At 42.0% G+C, this 22,911-nt stretch overlaps 1 protein-coding gene across 1 annotated transcript in view; it reads left to right on the forward strand.

The window, feature by feature from the left end:
* The window catches only part of LOC144755252 (disintegrin and metalloproteinase domain-containing protein 9-like), a 929,123-nt gene that overhangs the window by 121,394 nt on the left and 784,818 nt on the right, over positions 1-22,911 (forward strand). Inside the window, exons 4-6 of the mRNA XM_078643994.1 lie at positions 10,402-10,480; positions 20,629-20,705; positions 21,795-22,014. Coding sequence (XP_078500120.1) covers positions 10,402-10,480; positions 20,629-20,705; positions 21,795-22,014 — 376 coding nt within the window. The remainder of the gene's footprint in view (positions 1-10,401; positions 10,481-20,628; positions 20,706-21,794; positions 22,015-22,911) is intronic.

Below are 22,911 nucleotides of genomic sequence, written 5' to 3' on the forward strand. Positions count from 1 at the left end.
CTAATCGCTCTGTTCGACTGATGCTGCCAAACTGTTGTTTTGCCTCATGCAAACCACAAGCATTTTCATAAAGCGAGCTCAACAGTAGCAGCTTCTTTAGATATTTTATAGCACATCTTAGCCTGTCATTGTTACGCAGACCCATGGCCTAAAAGGCAATCAGGCAGTGCCTGATGAACTGATCTGACAGGTCATTGTGTGGACCAGTTTTGTAGCTGTTTGTTGGCCTGTTTTATGATCTGCCGGGCCGCCTTTACTGTTGATTTCCATGATATTAAAACAAACATTGCATGCAGCAAAGTCAAATATATGCAATTGTCTATACCTTGCGAAACACTTCTATAGCATTTCTATACAAGTTCAAAACTGCCCCAGTTTGTAAACATGGACCACTTTTTTTGCTTTCTAATTCACTAATGGGGGCCATATTTATTTTCGTGCTCGGGCTGGTTAACTGTCTAAGTTAGACCCTGCCCATCATTTGATAATATACAGAGGCAGTAGGGGAATACAGTCAGTGTTTACTTTAGCTTGGAATTACATCTAACGACAACAGGTTAAAAGACATTTGCAAATACGTGTAACTGACTTCGCCTGAGGTCATTACTTGGAATGGAACCATGGGCTGAGGCGAAAAGCTCTAATTAATGATGTCTTCACTGACTTTTTCTCAGATAATTAATATGGAGAGACTGTGCCTTGAATACATATTCATTGGGAGGAGGGGACATTGAATCTCACCTACCCCCGTTTCCTTGCTTCCACCCATCCAATGCATCTATTTTTACATTAGCACGTCATCAGCACCACCACTTACTATTTAGACAAGCTCTATCCTGTAAGTTCACTTCCTATTTAATCCTTCCTGGCGTAGATGAAGCACTTGAGGAATACAGACGTGCACAGAACGCCCACATGCTTACATTAATATTAATGCCACATGCAAAGATTTAGTTAAAGTAATTTATTAACAAGCACAATAGCTAGCCACGCCAATTGACTTTGCCAATGCATGTTTGGTTTGCTCCATACAATTCTGTGAGTACTTCTTGAAAACAATGGCATTCTTAGTGTTACAGGATTTTTGCCCCCTCGGAAAAAACAGTCACTGCACCCAGATTCAAATGTGCGGCGTGGGGCGGCCGCAGCTGGGTGCTGTTCTAGCATGGAATGAGCTTCCTTTTCATATAAAAGCTTCCTCCAATCTCATGTTGTTCAGAAAATCCCTCAAAACCTGGCATTTTAATTCTTCGTAAAAGGATCACTCATCCTGCAAAAGTACCACCACACTGTTTCTAGCGCCAAGACACCATAGGGCCTAGGGTAATCGAGCGCTTAATAAATACTAATAACGTAACATCTAAGTTGCTTTTACACGAAGAATTTCTACATGGTCATCCTACTTTCTGCACCAATATGAAGCACGGTATCTAGCACAGCACTTTCTTATACCCCTAATGCCCCTAAAATGATTGTTGCAAAAAATGCTAAATGTCACAGAGTTGCACACAAGATAGAACAGCCTAAAGGCATGGCAGTTCACACAAAAATCTACCCACATTTGGCATTCTTACCAGACAAAAATCTTCAGAGTGCACAAACACCAGGAGGAAAGTTGACTTGTTTTCGCACTGAAAGCCCCGCCCTATCGAGGGTGGCATACGTATGTCAGTGGTTGATTGTTCCTGGGATGTTGAAGTCTCGGAGTCACTGGATGAGTAGTTGCCATCCACTCTAGTGATAGGTCCATCTCTAGCACCCATAAGGTCTGAAAGAATCCTCATCCTGCGGGACCTAAACTACTTCTTGTTGCAGTCATGCTGTGGCCCCAAGTGTCTGGAAGCACATTAAGTACTGTGACAAAGAAATACTCCTATTTGTAAATCGTTCTTGGTATATAATGAAGCCAGACATGGAATTATCGCTGCAATGGAACCTTGGGGATATGCCGATTCTCCTTTTCTTCCTCTATGGGCTTTCACTTGTATTGCAATTTCCCTGTGCAGAATCCTACATGTGTCCACAAACCTCTTCACTCACTTCCTTCATCGCACAGGTACCAGCACAAGGCACCCTTACAGTGTGGTCGTTTTCAAAATTCTCAACTTTTTTTCTTTACTGCGGCTGCAAGCTCCTTGAATTTTCCCGTTCGTTTGCTCTCCACCACCAGCGATAGCTCTCTTTTATACCAGCTGGATAGGAGAACCTGTTAATTTCTTCTGGAAGAGGGGAGGTTGGCCATCCATTTCTAGGAACCACCCCCATCTCTTACTATGTCAACTACCTTCACTGCTTGTCAATTTCTCCCTTTCAGTCACCAAACTCAGGCTCGTGAGACTCCATATTCTGCAAACACTCTACTTTGTAGCCATGCTATCCTTTATGCAAACCCTTACCATCACCAGACGGTCTGTAAGGCCCTTAATATTCACCAGTGCTGGAGGCAATAACTTCCTCCCCATTACAGAGACTTTCCGCCTCCACCCAGAGCAGAGCTCACAACCTTCTTTTACAGAGCAATACAGCCCAAAGTAGCCATATTTTACTCCTTGTTTGACGACCCAAGTTGTGTGCTGGTTGAAGTAAGGTGAAAACCTCTGTGAAGTTAATTTTAGGCAATGCCTTATTCATTGCATACAATGGGCTGTCCATGCTCATCTGTTGTCAAACAGACCTAAGAAGGGGCAGTCAGCCTCTCACCTGGTCAGACTGCCCTGCTTTACTGTTTACACTTCAATCCCTAATGCCAACTCTCGAAACCTCTCGCTCTAAAAAATCTGGAGATGGTATGACACCACCTTATCAGACCTGGTAGTGAAATGCAAAAATACATGTATGAACGTCTTTCCTCTAAAGACAGTCCAGAACTAACTACTACTGGAAGCTTGTTTATAGACACATGAATTGATCAGAGATCTGTTTCTATGGTCTCTAAGACTGTAACAGTATATGCCAAGCGATGTCCTGCCCCCGGTGAACAACCATGGCGGATGTATGACGTTACAACGCATACTTTCACAATGCATACCTTTACAACGCATTTATTACAACGCAACATCCATTACAACGCATGCCATTACAACGAATTTTTAAAAACTACCTTTACAACGCATTCCATTACAACGCATACTACCTTTACAACGCATACCATTACAACGCATAACATTACATTGATTGTATGGTAAGCATTGGATAGTGTAGGGGTAAAAATTACTATTCTAACTCAAGGGGGGTGCAACAGTAGGGTAAGTGTTGGATAGTGTAGGGGTAAAAATTACTTTTTTAACTCCAGAAGGGTGCAACAGTAGGGTAAGTGTTGGATAGTGTAAGGGACTATGCGTTGTAATGTTATGCGTTGTAATTACTGCGTTGTAATGACATGCGTTGTAGTGGTATGCGTTGTAGTGTCATGCACTGTAATGGTTGTGTTGTAATGGCATGCGATGTAATGGATGTTGCGTTGTAAAAGTTTCGTTGTATTGGTAGTGCGTTGTAAAAGTTGCGTTGTAAAGGTTGTTTCCCACCATGGCAAGCCATGAATCTCTAAAAGGGAGCAGAGGAATCCTGCTACGAGGAGCATAGGGATCAGTTCAGCACTCATTTAGCACTGCATGAATCGGGTTTAATCATAGTAAAAACAGCGGTGCACTGAATGTATTTCAGAAGTGGATTTGCAAAAAATAGAACTATTTAGAATGAATGATTGAACAAATGAATGAAACTTACCGCTGAAGATTCTCCTGATACATGCAATTAGCAGATGATAGTTTATGTTGGGAAAACAATGTTTTAACATTTTTTCCTAAATACAATGAGGGATAGAATGTTAGTTATTATTGAAGGAACAGAATTCCAAAGCGTAGCGTACAAATAGGTTAAGGTTCTCAATCCCTGTCTAGCTAACCTGACCTTAGGAACATGAATATCCCGGGAAGATTCTGAGCTGGTATGTATCTCATGAATTTATGATTTATATAGCTTCCAGCTTTGCCATAAAGAGCTTTGTGGATAATACATAAAGATTTTAACGTAATACATTTTCTCACAGGAAGTTAATGGAGTGAAGCTAGAGACGGAGTGATAGATAGAATTAAGTCTGGGAATGCTTAAGCTCGGTCTTGAAGCAGCATTTTGAACCATTTGAAGAGTGCTTAGCCTGTGCCTGGGAAGCCCTAGATATAGGAAGTTACTTTAGTGATGATGTAAGGAATGGCTCAACAGTTGTACATGCAGATATCGGTAGCAGAGGAAAGATTTTACAGAAAGATTGGAGGAGTGCACAACAGGATCCTACAACCTTGCTGATATGGTTTGCAAATGACAAAGTGTTATCAAATATCACTCCTAGGTTTCTGGCTGCCTGAGCGTGAGGCAGAGGGTATTCAGACCAGCAGCTCAGAGACTAACTTAAGGAAAGCTTGCTGAAGTCCATTCAGCTGCAAGCGGTTTCCTTCATCCAATAAACTACCGCCGTAATGCAATGTGGAAAATTTATATTGGTATCTTCTGCTTTTTTTAACTATTGATAATTGATACCACTACTTGTGTGTTTTCTGCATAAGATATCAAAATAAAACTGAAAGATCTTACTACTGTGGCCAATGGAGATCCACAGATGTTAAAAAGCTTGTGGCTGAGTCCTGATAAACCCCATCGCTTAGAGAAAAGTGTTGAGAATCAAAGGGTGGTAGAGCAATAGTTTGTTATTGATGAATTTAATAAAATCAGTGCCGTGACCTTAGTCAACATTCCTAATAGAGTTTAAGTGAGGATTCTAGTAGAATAAATAAAGCAATACATTTCAATCAACTATGGAGAGGAACAGCACTTAATTTACAAATTGTAACATTAGCTGCCATCTCAGCCCATCTGGACTCTAGCTCATATAAAAGGAAGACTAATGTTGAGCCTCTTTAGGTAAATGGTTTTCAGAAATCATTTTGAAAGCACATACTTTGGATATTCATTGGAGTCTTGTGCACATAAAACTTTCAAGTCCCTTTTGTTATATACTCCATAGACTAAAATCTTTTTACAAACATTTGATGCTTCCATTTTATCCAGGGTTGTTCTCTCTGTCCTCAAGCATGCTGTTGTCACACCAGTGCTAAAAACGTCATCTTTGGCATCCGATATGGTCAATGTCAGCTTAACGGTGATTACTTTAGTCATGCAACAGTTCTTACACAATACATCCAAGGACTTTAACACGTGCTATTATTGTTATGCGGAGTTTAACTAGGACTGTTTACCACTAACTACTACTGCTGTCCTGTTCAACTATTCCTTCCTTGCTAAGAATATAATTATTTAGGTAATCTGCCACACACTTATTTTCCTGCATGTACAGTTCTTGGTCTCCACACCCCATTTTTAAACTCTTCTATTGATATACTATTTGCCTTCCTCTCAATGTATGGATCGAATTTCCTAAGCTCACTGGCCTCTTTGCAAAATTGTCCATAATTTCATCTTTTACTCGTTTGTTTTGTTTTTCTTAACATACTCAATGGCTTATTTCCTTTTAATTATGATTCAACACCTTGGCCTCAGGGCCTCTCTCACACCTCATACTAATATCTCAGGTGTTTCAATGGGAAACAGCGATTACAATGCTGCCTTTACATCCAGTACTATTACAACACGGTCGTTACAACGACTGCGTTGTTAGTACTCGATGCATTTACATCACAGGTCATTACAACGACTTGCTGTAGGGGGCGCTGACGTATTGGAAATTAATTCCAACACCTTCCCTACTGCTGTGCAAACTGGAGTAGGAATAGTAAATAATACTATTGCTAAGTCCAGTGTGTACCCTACTGCAAGTCGTTGTAATGACCTGCAATGTAAATTTATTGCATACTAACAACACGGTCATTGTATCGACTGCGTTGTAAAAGCACGGGATGTAATACATCGGGTTGTAATGTGCTATATTCGTTTCAACATCTCCTCTTTTCTTGCCTGCCCCTGTCTTTTATAGTTTGCACTTCCTCTTCTTATTCTGGATCTTTTTTCATTATCAAACGTCAAAATATTGGTACACATTGATTGTAATATTTGTTCGGCCTTGAAAAAGTTTTATCTGGGGCGAAACCCTTGTCGGTTGATTATCTGTCATGTGCATGCCTTCACAATGCATCGTCATCTGATCTACAGTTTGTGATTCTTCACTGGAAGTCTTCACATTTTGAACTATTTGCATGAGAACATTCTCTGTGGTTTTTCTCAATAATGACATACTACATTTTGAGCTACTGTATTAGTTAAAATCTATTCAGCATACTTAATGAGTAATATTTATCAATAAACCTTTATTCTCTCTTGTATCTTTCCATATGAAACTGATCTTTCTACAAAGTGCCATTATCTTAACTGTCCTGTCTACTTAGGGTATGAAACCTTGTATTTCACATTGTTCTATGAAGTTAGATTCAGCACAGACATTTTTATGCCATATGCTTCATCGATGGTAGCATTTGCTTCCTCGTGAGTGATAGGGAACCCTTCAAGGATTAGCACCCCCTTGACTACTGTACGTGTCAAGAATATTTATTCAATTGAAATGAATACAATATTGCAAATAAGCGAGGCATTTCATACCACTGTCAGTCAACAATGATTGATATATGCCCTTGCCCAACAACATGACTGAAAACCAGGGTGCACCTACAATGGGAGGCTTTCCTCGAGTACTAGGCCACTTTAGACCCTTTCCTGGCTGAAATCCACCCTGGTAGAGGGACTGAATCTGTTTCACTACTGGTCATTGATAACAGAAGATTGAAAAAAGACAATATTGCAGAGGACTTGAACCTTTTGGACCTCTGTGTGGACTTTGGTACCATGTATCATAGCAGCCCCCTGAATTATCTAACTGAGGCAAGCCTGACAGACTTAGTAAGCTTTGTTCTCTGTAGCACAGCCATGACTTTGCCCGCCACTCCCCTATCCCAAATCTTGACCGTGGTGCCTCCCTTTCTCAACATATGTTTCCAGCCCTTAACAAAAAACATTAAAGTGCTAATGCAATGATCCTATAATTATGGGGGTTTAGAGGGGTCCTGCAACAGTTTCCCACCATGGTGAGTTACGTTCGACCCCTGGAAGGCAGTAAACCATCCTACTGATGTGTTATAGGGTGTTATAGTTTACTATCTGTCATAGCCTTGCTATAGACTCACGGTGTTGTCTCAGGTGCCATCGACAACATTCAAACATTTCCATTTCACATTGAAGCCTGTAACGACTGGCAGTTGTTACTCATGTGCTTTGGTGCATGCATAGGACCGTGTAGCTCACTTGCTTGGTCTGAAGTTGATCTATTGGTTGAAATGCCCAATGCTGAAAACTGCTATCTACATTGACCTGTGGGAGGAACCATCTTCCCCAGTGCTGGTACACCATCCCTCACCTGTATCTTGTCAACCACTTTGTGATGAACTACCTTTTACTCTGCCTGCTGCCATATGTGCCTTCACTTCTTGCTTCTCTTCTCACTGATCTCTTCCTTTGACTGGTGTCTAATTCAGACATGTCTGCCAACCTTATCAGCATCCCTTGCCCTAACCATTGAGTTCCACAACCATTCTGGTATATGTGACTGACCTGACCGATTCCTTGTCATCCTTCAGCACTGCAGCTCACTTTTGCTTTCTTCCTTCAAGGCTCAACCCTAAACAAACCACCAATGGCACAGCCAATACATCTGAACGAAAGTGTGTAAAATTGATTGGGGATTTTGTGAGAGGGGTTCTACAGATTGGGGAGTGGATGAATCCCTTATTAATAACCTGATAAATGTTTTTAGTAGGATCTTTTTAAAGATATTGTAGGAGTGAGCAAAGAACGCTGGCCTAAGTGAAGTACAGCTGGGCTTCAGAGAGATCTGGGCAGCTATGAGCCATGTTTAAATCCTTAGTTAATACCTTCAGTATAGATGGTGACCAAAACGGGAACAATTCATTAGGCCTCTATGGACCTTTTTGATTTAGGTCGGTCACGTGATTCAAGTTGTGGAACATTCTGTTCAAAAAGAGGATGGGGGAATCTACTGAGGTCATACCTATAGTGCACACCCACGCATTTGTTCGCTCAAATTCGGCCTGGAGCTAGGGATGAGCTCCTTCATTGTTTTATTTCAAAAATGGAGTAAGTCAGTGCCGTGTCCTTGTCCCTTTCTTGTTTACCTTGTATATAAATGAACTTTTCACAAACTAGGGTGATTAGACTAAGGCTCAGCTGTACGGGGGAGGTGCACACCTGCACAGATTACCCACCTGCGTTATAATTTTCTACATAAATTCCAGAACGAATGGGGTGCACCTTACAACAATTTGCGCTAATTATGGTTCAGATGTGTATTCCTTTTTGTAAATGACATTCATTTTATAATTTAGAACAATGAAAGTCATGATTACTACACACTGATAAATGATAAATCCTTAACAAATGTAATTGTAAGTTTATATCTCAGCATAAAATAGACCCCAATTACCCAATTGTTTAGCTCATTCCTATTGTCCATTTCATGTTTTAAGACTATAGACTGCCAATTCTGCATTCATGAGTTAATGAACTTAGAATTTTACTATTTTTGAAAGCCTTTTATTCTTCAAATAGGTTTCAATTCCGAGTGTCCTCTTTACATGCATCAGCCACTTTTCAGAGTCGACTCGGGATCAACTATCATCCAACAGGCGTTTTTCTGTTTTCAGTGCCGGAAATGTATTTTGATATGACGCTGCTCTATCTCCGCATTTATTTTAAGGATGACCACTTTGATGCATTCCCTCTCTGTGCATTTGTTTTTGTTCATTTTATGAACACTAGTGGATAACTAAAAGTACCTTTAGCTAGTCACATGTGCTGGCTGTATTATGTTCGTTCGTTCATTCCCTTTATCCCCTGCTGCTCTGCTCACCCACAATCTTTTTTGTTTCCTTTGCTAATTTTTCAAATACTGAAATTACCCAAGATTACCATACCATGTGTATTTATAAAGCGCACGTTCACCCGGAGGTATTTTGGCGCTGAATAACAGATGTTGCTTGTTACCCAACTCAATGGTACTCATTTCATCGACCTCAGCTGGATGAAAGGCTGAGTGGACCCGCCGGGATTTGAAACTGTGACCATGAGGTCGAGCACAGGCCCCTACAGTGGAGGCATTAGCCACTGAGCCACCAGACCCAGCTATAAGAATTTACCAACCTCAGCCGTGGACACCTTACGCTGGTATGCCCTCCTGTCCATGAGCCGTGTGATGTGATGTTAAAACAGGTGCACCAGGCACAAACAGAGAAAGTGTGCCCTATTTCATAGAACACACTGCCCCCAGGGCAGCCAGAAACTGGTGCTGCCCTGGGGGCAGTGCATTCAAGTGGAAACGGGAGCGGCTTTGAAGCAGCCTTTCTGTGTTTCACTGTGCAGGCAGCAACCCGCCTGCATTTTTAAAGGAGATTAGAGATCCCCTTGCAGGCGGGTGCAGTGAGTGGCTGCACCCGCCTGCAAGGAGATGTTTGGGGGGGCCATAGGACCCCTTTACCCCCTGCCAAAGGACTGCGCTCAGGAGGTGCCCCCTGAGAGCTTCTTTGCCTCTGTGCCTGCAATAGGGCGCGGGTGCAGAGGTAAAGGGATTCCCTCGTTTGCATGGGGCACACCCCCATGCAACAGTATTACAGAAGGGACGGCACAAGCATCTGCAGCCCCTTTTGTAATACCATAGTACCCCGGGGCGCGCAAAGCGGGTGCAAACGTCCGTTACACCCCCGGGGCCCCTGGTGTGCCAATCATGTGGTAGCACTGCCTGTGCAGTAGTCTGCACTTACGTGCATTGCCCTATTGTCCCCCGAATGTGCAGTGACGTGTACCACTGGTCCCTGTGTTTTCCTTGGCCAGAGGAGGTCAGAGATGAGGTTTGCTTTGGCACCACTCCCTTCTCCCCTCCTACCTTGAATGGCAATCTTTCATACAGTGACATTCCTCAAATGTATGTGAGAATCAGGTCTGCCACTAAACAAGTGAGTTTATAAGTAGGAGGGGTAATGGCAACACTAAGACCAAGTAAGACAAATCTGAAATTTACCAGCGAGTCTCTTGAGGGTATGGATATCAAACAGTCCCTTCATCCATCACTGATTGGCTTTTGCTAAGAGTCTGTGTGTAACTTGCAGTCTCCACTACTTTTTTGGATTGTCTTTGGTTGGAAAGATTTCTGACCCTTGAAGTCTCCCTAGCCTTTGAGAGTGGCCTGTGTTTTAGCAGCCTCCTTTCTTTTGCAGTCTCTTTATCCATAATGCTTTTCTGTGAATAGGAAGATATAAATCTATCCTTAATTCTATGCATTCTATTTTTACTTTTAGCATTGTCTTAAAACAATTATCTTGTATCTTACAGAGCCCTGCTTAGTAATCAGTTCACTCTTTCGAGGTACACCAAGGACGGACAGCTGGAATACTCCCCTCAACAAAAAGAGGTAGTGTATATGAAGTGATGGCACAAAATGACCCGCAGGCCCATCCTACCTCTTGCCACCCGGATGGCTAGGGTGTCAGGTCTATCCACACTGTTCTGTCCCAGTGCACACTACATCCTCCTCTGTGCATATTTTCACTTGATTCTTCCCCCAGATGTAAACCAATCCAGATTTGAAGCACATCCGTACCATACAGTGTATCTTTTAGATAATGTATATTTTTGTCTAAGTTTGCAGACTCTGGTTGAAATGCAATCCCCTTTTTAATAATGCATTTTGTTATTAATCTTACTTTAACAGTCCATGGAAAAGCTCGGAAATTGATATTCCATAATTACACGTATCATGTAATAAATTGTGAGAACCAATTAAAGTTCAAATCTCTTTATTAACTTTGGGATTAACGCATACATTCACCTACAACCATCGTCTGGTGAGGGTAGTAAAGGTGCAGGAACAAGAACTGGGATGGGGAGGGCATGGATCTATAGAGGCGGGTGAGAGAGGTTTGAGAGGAGACGGAGAAACAGGGAAAGGGATGGAAGGGTTGGAGTGAGTTGACCAGGAGGTGAATATACGCTCATCAAGTACTTGAGTGTAGTTTCTGTGGCTGTTTGGACCAGCAGTTTCGTGTCCATGCCATTAATGCTCCTGGGGTTTTGTTGCAGTCAGTCTAACCACCCTGAGAAATATTGGGCATGAAAGTTCTCATAGGTTGCGGGTGAGGAGTAGGATTCTAGGGCACCCCACATCCTATCAAAACAGGGCAATGTTCCTTCTACGGAGGCCGTGATGTTTCCAATGCCAGTGTATGCCACAGCTTATGTAGCCAGTCTTAGTGCACTGGCATGGTTACCTTACCCCAGCTCAATAAGAGAACTTGTTGCACCGCCCAAAAGGCCAGAGTGATCACCTTTCCCCTGTCGGAGTTGAATGGGTATGTCAGTGGGTTGGAGAGCCCCAGTAGAGTGTAACTGGGAAAGCGGGGGATGTCAATTATGAAAATGTCACCTATTTTCTTGAAATCCCTTTCCAGTATTGGTCAAGTTTGGGGCAGTTCCAAAGGAGATGGGTAAGTGTACCTACCTGACTGCAGTTGTGCCAACATGAGCTTGTGGTAGTAGTCTTCCAGAGCACTACCCTGGCTGGGGGGGGGGGGGGAGGAGGGAGTTGGGGGTAATACCAATAGTGTGCCATTTTCAGTCTGGATTCTTTTCTGTCAGCACTAATGGAGGAAGTAAGGGCTCTGTGGAGCATATTGGACTATTCCTTAAGCATGCATGTGTGTTCTAATTCACCCTCCCACCGCCTCTGACCGGGTGATGTGCTATTGTCTATAGGCGAGTTCAGAAGGGTGTAAATGTCTGAGAGTTTGTGTTTGTCATCCGCCTTGGTGAATCATTATTTTTCAAATTTATTAAGTGGCCTACTAGTGTGTGGGCGGATTGACAAGTGTGGGAACCAGTGTTTTATCGCTGCATAATGCCAGAACTCACTGTCAGGAAGGCCATAGTTGCCTTGAAGGTGCAAAAAGTCTAGTGCTGCCATATGGTCTGACAGATCTCAAATTCGTTTGCAGTTGGCTGTTTGCCGTACATGATAATCCAGGCACATGTATGCTGAGCGGGAATGCCGGATTCACTATCATGGGAGTGAATAGGGAGATGGAGGAGGACAGTCCCTTTGACACCTTCACCTTATCCCATGCCAGCATGGTTTTCCTAGTGATGGGAAGATATATACCCTACAGGAAGTTGTTTTTTAGGGAGCCAGAGGACCTTCCAGATATGGATCCCTGCTATAGCCTGATCGATAAAGCACCAATGTTTTTCAGTAAGGAGTCTAATCCATTCAACTATTTTTCTAAGTCAGGAGGCTAAATAGTAGTGAGCAAGCTGTGGAACTCCGAGGACTCCATCAACGATAGATAGATATTCTCATTTTCTGGCCATGTCGGGTCTCTTGCCGTTCCAGATATATGCTACTACCATGTGCTGGAGTTAGGTTATCACACCATTCTAGATTCCACTGGTGAATGCGAAGGGGCAAGACATGGTGCCATTGACTCGCATCTGGGTGCTCGGGCCGGCATAGTTACTCCATACCCACATTAAGACTCAATGCCCAAGTTCTGCCTTCTCCATCACCAGCCAAAGAAATGGCCAGTGCACCCGATCAAATGCCTTTTCAGCTTCACTGGACAGAAGCAATGTCAGGGTATGCAGCCAGGATGCCTTATCCATTTAGAGGAGGAGGCTTTTGGTATTATCTTTGCAACTTCTTACGGGGATGAAGCCAGTTTGATCCGGGTCAATTAGTACCTGCATTTTGGGGCTCAAGCAAGCTGCTAGGATATCCATGAAGAGCTTAGCATCGACATTCAGAAGAGAAATAGGGCAATAGGAGGCACACTGCACAGGATCTTTTCCTGGTTTCTATATAATCCCTCTCTCTCATAGAGGAGGGGAGTGTGCTTGAGTCCCCAATTAAGTTGTAAAGTCGAGCAAGTACAGGGGCGAGTTGCAGCCCAAAGAGCTTGTAAAACCCAGGGGTGAAGCCGTCAGATCCCGGGGCCTTAAGACAACCAATTAAAGTGAGAATTAGTAAGTTTAGTAACAGAATTCTGTGAGCCTAATTTCTCACCATTGTTGTTGATTTCAGTTAAGGGTAGTCTGGAGTAGCAGATGCAACCCTTTGCCCATACTACTGCTGGTCGTTTGAGACAAGAAGGCAGTGGCAGGGTTCTAAGAGCAAATGACTTACTGAAGTTTTCCCTAATTGCCTTTTAATAGAAATTAGGCAGCTGCTTGAGGGGCTATGGGTGATAAAATGTAGGAAATCTATGATGCTATTGGGTTGAATGGGTGAGTGATGTCACTTCTGCTAACCTGTATTTTGATGAATCGACACCCATGGTTAACTTATGCTATTAATTTGACACTCTTCTACTTTCCAGTACATATCTGATGACAACACATTTTTTAGATTGGTAGACCCACAGGTGTACATTCGCATTCACAGATATAATTACATGCATTCCACTTAATATTTGCATGTTCTTTGAGATTAGGTGACACCTTATTCGTAGCAGTACATCATGCTACATACGTCTTAACATGATAAATATATCATGTGCCAATATTTTTTCAATGTGGTGGGTAATATACTAATACTACCAGAATTTTAAAACAATGTTTAGGGTGGGTTAAGCCTCCCCTGTGCTGTCTATTTTTAAAATCCAAAATGATGTTTAAAGAAATACATCACATTGATGCTTTATGAAACTCTTTCTAACCGTTTTCTAATAAAGTTAAACATTTACTATGTAAATATTCAAGTTTTGTGTCGGGTGCTGAAGGTTTAAAATAAACCATAAACCATATCAGGGTGTATTGGTATTCCTAACAAATTTGAAAGCAGTCCTAACAATTTATAATCAGTGTGAGGTTCTAACAGAAAACATAATGGACTGAAAGATTTTGACATGTAGGTGTTTTGTAGTCACACATGGGCACCCTGGTGATGATTATTGAGGTTGCGTTGATAACAATACATATAAAACATTACTTTTTAAACATATCTGTATAATAGCAGCTGTGGGAAAGTGCCCTTTTTGATGTTAACTTCCCTCTTTTTTGGACTGATGCTAATGGTTTTTAGGCTAAGGAAGTCCCAGTGCATGTGCTCTGATCCCTAAAGTATGGCATATTTCACTTTTCTATAAGGCCATAGTATGTAGTGTAGACATGCACCAATGTAATAGGAAGTTAAATGTTGCATCTGGATGGCAGCACTTATTGTGTCATCCACTAGTATCACAGGGAAAACATGTCATCAGGCCTACCAGAGTCGCCTCACTGCTGCAGTTTAAACCTGCAGTCCGACTTGTTATAATAACCCTTTTTGACATGGAAAAACATATATTTTCAATAATAATGTCACCCGTAAGATGGGTTGCATAGTATTTGAAAATGCCATGTATCAATTAAATGTTAGTTTCTCCTACAGTGACAGGGGACCAATGGCTAATTTCACTTTGGCAGGTTCTGACTGCCCTATAGGAAACTAGAATACAGATTAAAATACTAATTATGCTATCTTGAGTTTTGGACCAGTTAGAAAAATAATCTAATCACTATGTTTAATAGTTATTAAACCCTGTAACAGAAGTGCTAATGTGTCCCTGTATAAAAATTAATAAAACATGGTTAAATGATAAAAAATCAATTCAATTGTAAAGTTATATTTTGAATAAGCATTTATGAAAAGTAACTTATAGACAGTTACCTTTTGCATACCTGAAACCCCTGGAGGCCACTTTGCGTTAGCTCTCCAGCAGCTTCCCAGACAGTGCTTGACCTTAATGAGCTGTGAGCACTGCTCCCTGGGCAGAAGCAATGGCCTGGATATGGAGAGGTGTTTTTCTTCCCCTTGCTTAAAACTAGTTGAGTGGGTTCAGTAACTTCATTAACTTGAAAAGGGCCTTCCCTGTCAATAGTAAATGTAAGGTGAGACCTTGAGAAGTCACTATTTTGTTCCCCCAGCCATACTTTCTCCAAACCCAGTGTGAGAGGGGTGGTTTTAAGTGACCACAGAGGTGGATACTGCTTATTTCCCCGACCACACCTCTGGGTTAGCACCCAGGCTATACACAAAGACAGTGTTTTTCCATCTTGGTTTTTAGTAGTAGGGGTCACTGTGGTTTTGTTAGCATTATTGGAAAAAGGAGATGCTGACAAAGTGGGTAGGATTACCCCTGGGAACCATTACCAAATTATTTAGAGAAGAGCTTGTAGTAACCCCAATCCACTATGGAGTGCCAACCATAAATGCGGTACCTCAAAGCACCCTCCTATGAATAATCTCGGGACCCATGGAAACACAGAAGAAGGACTATGCCTTCTGTTTGGTACTTGTGAAAAGAACTGAACAGCTGGACATGTGTCTGAACTGATCCCTCAGGACATCACTGTCCCATATTGCCATCTTTCGGCAGCACCAACTTTTAGAATTAGCCCACTAGAATACCGTTCAAACTAAACAAGAAGAGATATTAGGTACGGTACTGCGGGCAGAAGATCAAAAACGAGATGACAGGCTGATGAATCAAGTGGAATCCAATTTTTTGTCTGGCAGTACGATGAAAAATACACTTTCTTACCTTCTCACCTGTAAAGGAAAAAAAGCGATGCATGACCTTCTTTTTGCACAAGTTCAGTTTCATAGGTGGGGAAGTCCATTTAAATATCCTCACACCAACCACATTCTTGAGGATTGTGCATGTGAGACTACCGTCTTGCACAATACGGTATCCGCACACAGGTACTCTTTTGCAAGAATTGGTACTTCCCTGAGGAAGGCCCTATATTGGCACTAAAGCGCAGTTTGCCACTTAGGCGTGCAGGGTCCAGCGGGGTATCAACCTTGGGGTAAACATTCACTAGAAGTGTGTACACACAGTTCCTTACATCATATCTACACTCCTTATGACACTTTAAGAATTGTCAAATCTTCCTGACTGAGCTCATAATCAGATTCCATACCTTTAGCCCCACCCACAGGGCCAATTTAATAACGCAGCTCTCTAGCAGGAGGATTAAGGGCCTCCCCATATAATAGAGCTATTAACATTGCTTGACCCAGTTCCTGTGAAACGAAAGGGTGTATATTAAATCTGCATTTCTTAATTAACTTGTCATATTGCACCTGGGCTGGGGCAGCCCAGGCCCACATAAACAAAGGAGGAGAGCCAGTTGAATAATGGAACCACGCAAGCCTTTACCACGCATGCCTTAGCAACGCAGGCAGTACAATGAACGGGTCGTAACCATGTGTTCCTTTAGCAGACAAGTCAATTTCAACAACTTGTCTTAGTGAAGCGCTGGGCTTTGGAATAGTATAATTTACTATTCTAACTCCAGTCTAAGGACCATATTTAGATTTCGGTGATGGATATCCCGTCCCCCTATTACAATCTCTATAGGATATAATGAGATCATAATACGGCAGACAAGATCTCCGTCATGTTTGTGAGGGAGTATTCCCATCCGCCAAGATCTAAATGAGGCCCTACGTATTAGTAGCAAAGGTGATGGACGTGAAATCCAACACCAGTCCAACTCTGTTTTCCCTAAAGCAAGTCGTTGTAATGACTTGCGTGCTAAAGGACCGCGTGGTAACACCCAGTCGTTGTAGTGCTTGCATTGTAAAAGCACTACGTGGTTTTGAATATGTGGTAATTGATGTTTCCCAGGAGAGACAGACCTCTGGAGTCAAACACAGTAGGGGCTCCACTTTGCTGTTTTGGTGAAAAAGCATAATAATTCCTACGTATAAAGCGCAAACATATCACCCCTTAAGGGTTTCAAAACTGTGGGGCCGTCAGGGAGATTAAGTGAGCTATTGCCCAGAGTAACATGATGCTGAGCTGAACACCCTCAGGCACAGAGGATCAAAACGTGAACACCACGCTCTGAATCCCTTTGAAGTCAGCCGCATTGGCCGCTGTGCCACACCTCTCCCAGCATCAGAGAGCTGTGTCAGCAAGATGTGAAGCTGAGGCTCTCAGAGAAGCTCTTTCCACAGACAATCTAAAGGCACTATCAGGTTCGGGCTGAGAAAGAAAATAGATTCGGGCACCAAAATAAAAATGACTCCCATTATCAGATAGCTAAAAAAAAGTGGCCCACATTCACACATAAGGGTAGTTTTGAACTTGTAAAGACACACTCTGTAGGTGCTTTACAAGGTGAAGAGAATGCGTGCATGTGTGCTTGCTGCTTGCATTTTTTGTAGTAATATCAAAAGTTAAATTCAGCCAACCACACCATAAACAAACAGCCAAAAAAACAGCCCACACTCTGCCTGATTGCCCTATGGACCAGTCTAACCCCGGGCACCATATTGGAATGTCTCAGAGTGCTGTGCTGGAGGGCTGGAACAGGGGTGGAGTGATAGTGTGGCACCCCAGGATTGGCCAGGGGTACCTGGCTTCTAGAACTTTCCACCTTTGCCCAAATGAGAGACAGATGAGACTCTCAAAGCTTTTCCCACCATGACCAGCAGTTTCAGTGAGATCTCATCCAACCAGCCGCAGCCCGTGCAGATAAGAACGGTGGGGCAAGGTGGGGGGATTTCGACAGAAGATCCAACTGTTAAATAACTTAGAGAGGACTTCTTTAGATACTTTCGGCAACCTTGCCCTTTTAGGAGTATTTCAACTTCCATTTCTGAGACTAAGGGCCTGATTGATATATTGGCAGATGGTCCATTGCTCCACCGGGGCAACAGAGTAAATTACTCCATAGCCCTCTTGGAGGTACCATCAAACAGATTTAGAAATGACTGCCAAGCTTGCAGTCATTTCTAAAGCATTGCCAGGAACCTCCATCATGGCGGTTCCTGTCAATGCTTATAACAGTTTGGTGCAAGGCTCCCTCAACAAGACGGAGCCTTGCACAAGACTGTTTTTTTTTAATTTCCAAAAAGAAAATCCCAAGGTGGGATTTTCTTTTTGAAAATAAAAAATATAATGCCCCCCTCGCCATGGGAGTTGTCTTCCATGGTGAGGGGAGCATTATTTCTTTTTTTACTGTACCTCTCCATCAAGGCTTGCCTGCCTGTGATGGACAGTAACGAAATAGCTATATGTCCACTCATCCTAATTGGGAGGATGGACATGTAGCCAATTGTTCAATGGCCCTTACTATATTGGGCCCTTGGAGAAGTACGGCAGAGGTGAAATAGTCACCGTCGTAGCCAAACTTAAGGTCCACCCACATCTAAATCGGGCAGAAGGACCACTATGTTCGCAGGGAAGGGGACTACATTGCTGTTGCTACAGAGTTCCCTCTGCACCAACATATAAATCAGCCCCTAAATACCTTGGTAAAATCTCCAACCGAGACAAACCTGCTTGGTGTAGCTGACCCACGCGCTGTCACGGTTGGTCTGAAATTGTGCATAGGTCCCGCTTAACCGGGACCATAGACTATCATTGGTCTGTTGGTTTATTGTGTTTTGTTTTCATCTTCTAAATGCTTTTCACATTTTCTTTAAGTTAAGCCTGTTCTGTGCCACAGCTACCAGCGGTTTAGCTCAGGTTTAAACTATTAAAACCTTTGATTGAACCCAACAGGTTGGTAAGTTCATTATTTATGGTGGACTCCCATCCACCCAAATTATAATTCATTTTTTACAACAGCTACAAAACTGTTGCTTGCCCGAAGGTCACTGAGAGGCATGCCTGGGGATTTATGTTTTCAAAATCTTCAGTATCCTCAAAATAATCACATCTCTTACACACCTCTTTGATTTAGGAGATGGAACCTTCCTTCAGTTTAGAAAAGAATAAGCAGTAAACATTGATGATGCACTCCTTTGGCTGTGGACTCACTGTCTTTCTCTGTTGCTTTCAATAATCCAAGAAAGAAAGGCAATCTATTATCAGCGATTAAATATACATTAGACATAAGTAAAAACATGTCAGTGGTAGAGCATTCTCTTTGCTCAAATATAGTTGCATCCTCGTGAGAATTGGTTTGTATTTGTTTCAGATTTTTCAGTAAATTATGTCATGTCACTAGACCTTAACCATGATGACATCCAATAACTGACATTGCAGAGGTTCCATAACTGCACGACTAATGTAACAACACACCACCAACAATGTCTATTTAGGATAACACCTTTATTATGAAGTTAACTTGATCTTTGAAAGTTATGAAGTTGAGATAGAGATGAATTGCATCGTGTGAGCAAAGCAAGTAGCCAGACTTCTAATAGGGTTTCACTCTCCAAGAAAATGTTGAAAAGAAAGTGATCTAATAGTGCATTTTAAAGCACAATTTCCACATACATTGTCTAAAATGCTATAGGCTTTGAAAGACCATTCATTAAATATTCAACTCCTTCCATGTTTTTTTTTGTAAGACAAGAATTACCTTCAGGATAGCAGGGACAACAACAGATTCACAAGCAGGACCCACATTCTCACTCTCTCTAAGACTCTCTTACACTCATTCTTTTTCTTTCCCACACAATCTTACTCACTGCCTGTCACTGACTCTCACTCCCTTTCACTCACTTATCCTTACTCAAACAAACACATGCTTACAGATACATGCACCCTCTCTCTTATAAACAGAACCTTACCTGCAAGCATACACCCAAAATTCATTTTAAAACAGTTTTTACTTATCTCAGCTAGCACAAAAGGTCTTGTTCCAGATAGTTATGCTCCATTTCTAATACACTCATAGTGAATATTAGAATATTATAAGGGCTGTTTAAAAAATACATTTACTGCGGACCATCCACAGATCCTGCACAAATATATGTTTGGACCCAAAGGGGATACACTCTTTAGAAACCCACTTCCCCACCAGCCCAAGGAGAGCTAGCATATTCCTACCCGCCCCTATATGGATTCTTTTAAAGGAAACGGGTACTGAGTCTCCAATTGCTAAAAATGGCTGGCAGGCATCTTTGTTTATGTGAGTCTGCCAATCAAATGTAATCTTTTGATTTTCCAGAGAAGCTGTACTGCACCGTCTCTACATAGAAATACATTTTGAACCTTAATTTCTCAAAAACAACTGATACGCATTTACACCAAATAACAAAAAGCTAACTTTCTGGGTAAATATCTAGGTTTCTGCCTAATTTGGTGTGATTCCTTTCAGCAATTTGTCCTGTATCACTGTTCAGTCTTCCTGTGGAAAATTGCACTAGGAAACAGTGTTATGGGACACTCTCTTTATCTGGGCCCCCGCTTGACAGATAACCCTGAAACTTTCCAGGAGGAGCTGATGTGGATGAATCTTTGTTTTCGAACGTTCGGTGAAGATTTGTCAAACAGTGCCAAAGTTATTAGCAAACCAAAAGATCTGTTTCCCATGGAAATATGCTCCTAACTATAGCTACACATTGGTGATCATGTATTTATTTATATGCATATCAGTGCTTAATGTTCTGTGTGAGATATCACTGTATGCAACTTTATTAGCTTAGCCACTACGCAGTGTACTCTGGCTCCTTTGGTATAGCAGTACATATTTGTAGCCCATAATGAGTTATCACGCCTGTTCTACTGAATTTGAGACAAACTACAATCAACAAACAAATAATTGCTTCTTTTCTTGTTGCAGATACACTGTTATTACCATGGACATGTTGAAGGAGTGGAAAAGTCAATGGTTGCTCTGAGTTTATGTCATGGGCTCAGGTACTGTACCGTGGATTGGATTCTGGGGTTTTGTGGTGATACTATAACACCACTGTGATACTTAAGGATCTCACTTCTGAAAGATATGATGATTTAAGTATCAGCCATGCTCCCAGAGTGATCTCAGTAGCCCTATAGATGAGACCATTTCAGGCTATAGGTAGGGAATTTGAAGAGGCATTTATGATGAGTCTGAAGAGATCCACAAGGGGAGCGGGGAGTCTGAGGAGAGACACAGGAAGATTCAGGAGAAGCACAGAGAAATTCTGAGTAGGAACATACTTAAGCATGTAGAGGCAATTGAGGGGATTTTGAAAATCCCCCTAAGGAGAGTCTGACAGGACACACAGAGAATACTTGAGGAGGGTCGCAGTTTGACACACAATCCTCTTCAGGACACATGAAAGGGAAGTCACAGGCGATGAGTGGAGGGCTTGAAGAGGCACCATAGAAAAGGGGTCAGAAGCTGTCTATTCATTGGATTGAATGTGACATGACCACATCATCACTACCGGACCCCAGTGTGTTTATAATATTTCTATTATTGTTTTTGGATATGTGTGGGAAAAGTGTGTTGAGCACCTTACAACGTGTAGGCGGGCCCCCTGGGAATAGCAAATTTACTTGGATTCTTTGAAGTCACTAGAGATAGAGTGGTCCCCAAAGTGTTTTTATTCTGGCAGTGACCCACCTCTAGTGTCGGCTCTTTTCAAGTGACCAAAGGTTTGTGGATAGTTGGACTAGGATCATGTAGTTTCCTAAATTAGTATATTACCTTGTGTCTGGGCTCTGATGGACTTTCATGTAAAAGTGAGGTTTGGATCCTTGCCTTGGAGATCATAAAAACAAGAGCCCTTAAAGATCAATTTGTTTTATTAGTGAACCCACCCAGCCCCCCGCCCATTTTTGGAACATATGCTCCTCCTAAACTAAAGCATTAGAATCTCACAAAGTAATCACTATGAGACACCTTCCTGAACTTAGTCAAGATATTAAAAGAATCTGTAAGTCTCAGTGCTAGAAAAAGAAAGAATGCAGATGCCTCCATTGTCTCCATTGTCTCACCCTAGTGTTCCTTCTTTCTTTCAGGGGAGTAATCCACATTGGGGATCAGGGTTATGGGATTGAGCCGATGGAGAAGTCAACACTAGGTGAGCACCTTCTGTACAAGCTAGAGGATGTACAGAAGGAGCCCACTGTATGTGGGGTGATTCATTCTGATGACGGATGGCAGCAGGACACGGTGACCAGCTTCTTCCAAGAAATAAACAGCTCTTATACTGGCTTCAACAGACAGCATCTCTATAGGGTATGTGATATCAGCGCTGGGAGTTAGCCCTGTGGATTTCAATGAAGATGTCTAATTAACTATTCAAGAATGGCAAACATGTGTGTGAGAAATTAATGAATAATGAAAGAATTCACAAAGGAATTATTGCTTGCATGAATAAACTCTGTAATAAATGTTATTTTTTTTTAAATTATCAAATATTTATATATTTTACCCTATTTTATCTGGCGGCTGTCAGGTCAGTTCACTCAACTCTCCTAATCACAAATAGCACTTCTTCATCTGCCTGATTAGAAACAACCAGGCAGGCAGCCACTTGTGGCCTGCTCTGTGAGGACCAGCACATGCTGCCATTTTGCTTTGAGAAGCCCCAATAAAGAATTAGATCAATATTTATCTTGTTTTGGGAGTACTTTACCCTCAACCCCTCCAGACCACCTAGCAGCCTCATATTTTTTACCATCCTTCGTTCACATCTCAGTCCGGTGTCCAAGTTAAGCTGCACCGTGTTGAAACTTTTGGAGTCTGATGTAGCCCAGAGTGCTATTCCTTCACCTATATCAACTATTTACCTCACTATTTTTCTTGCTAATGATTGTGTACAATTGGTAGGCTCCACCTAGTTCATGTATCCCCGTATACCTCACTGTTTTTCACTCTAACAATATTCTTTGTACCCAAGCAATTGTTGACCACAGTACCTTGACTGGTGTTCAGAGATTATTTATTATTAGGATTACTGTAAAGTGACTTTTCAGACATTATTTTCAGATGTTACCAACTCCTGTCATCTGATCGTCAATGATAAGTATGCATTAAAATTGTGTTAATACGCCAACATAATTTTTTTCTTCGTTAGTTTAGTCATGCTGCTGCCTATACTGTGTATGTGCATATTGCTTGTAGGTAAAACTT

Source organism: Lissotriton helveticus, chromosome 5_1 (genome assembly GCF_964261635.1).
Source record: "Lissotriton helveticus chromosome 5_1, aLisHel1.1, whole genome shotgun sequence".
Lineage (NCBI taxonomy): Eukaryota > Metazoa > Chordata > Amphibia > Caudata > Salamandridae > Lissotriton > Lissotriton helveticus.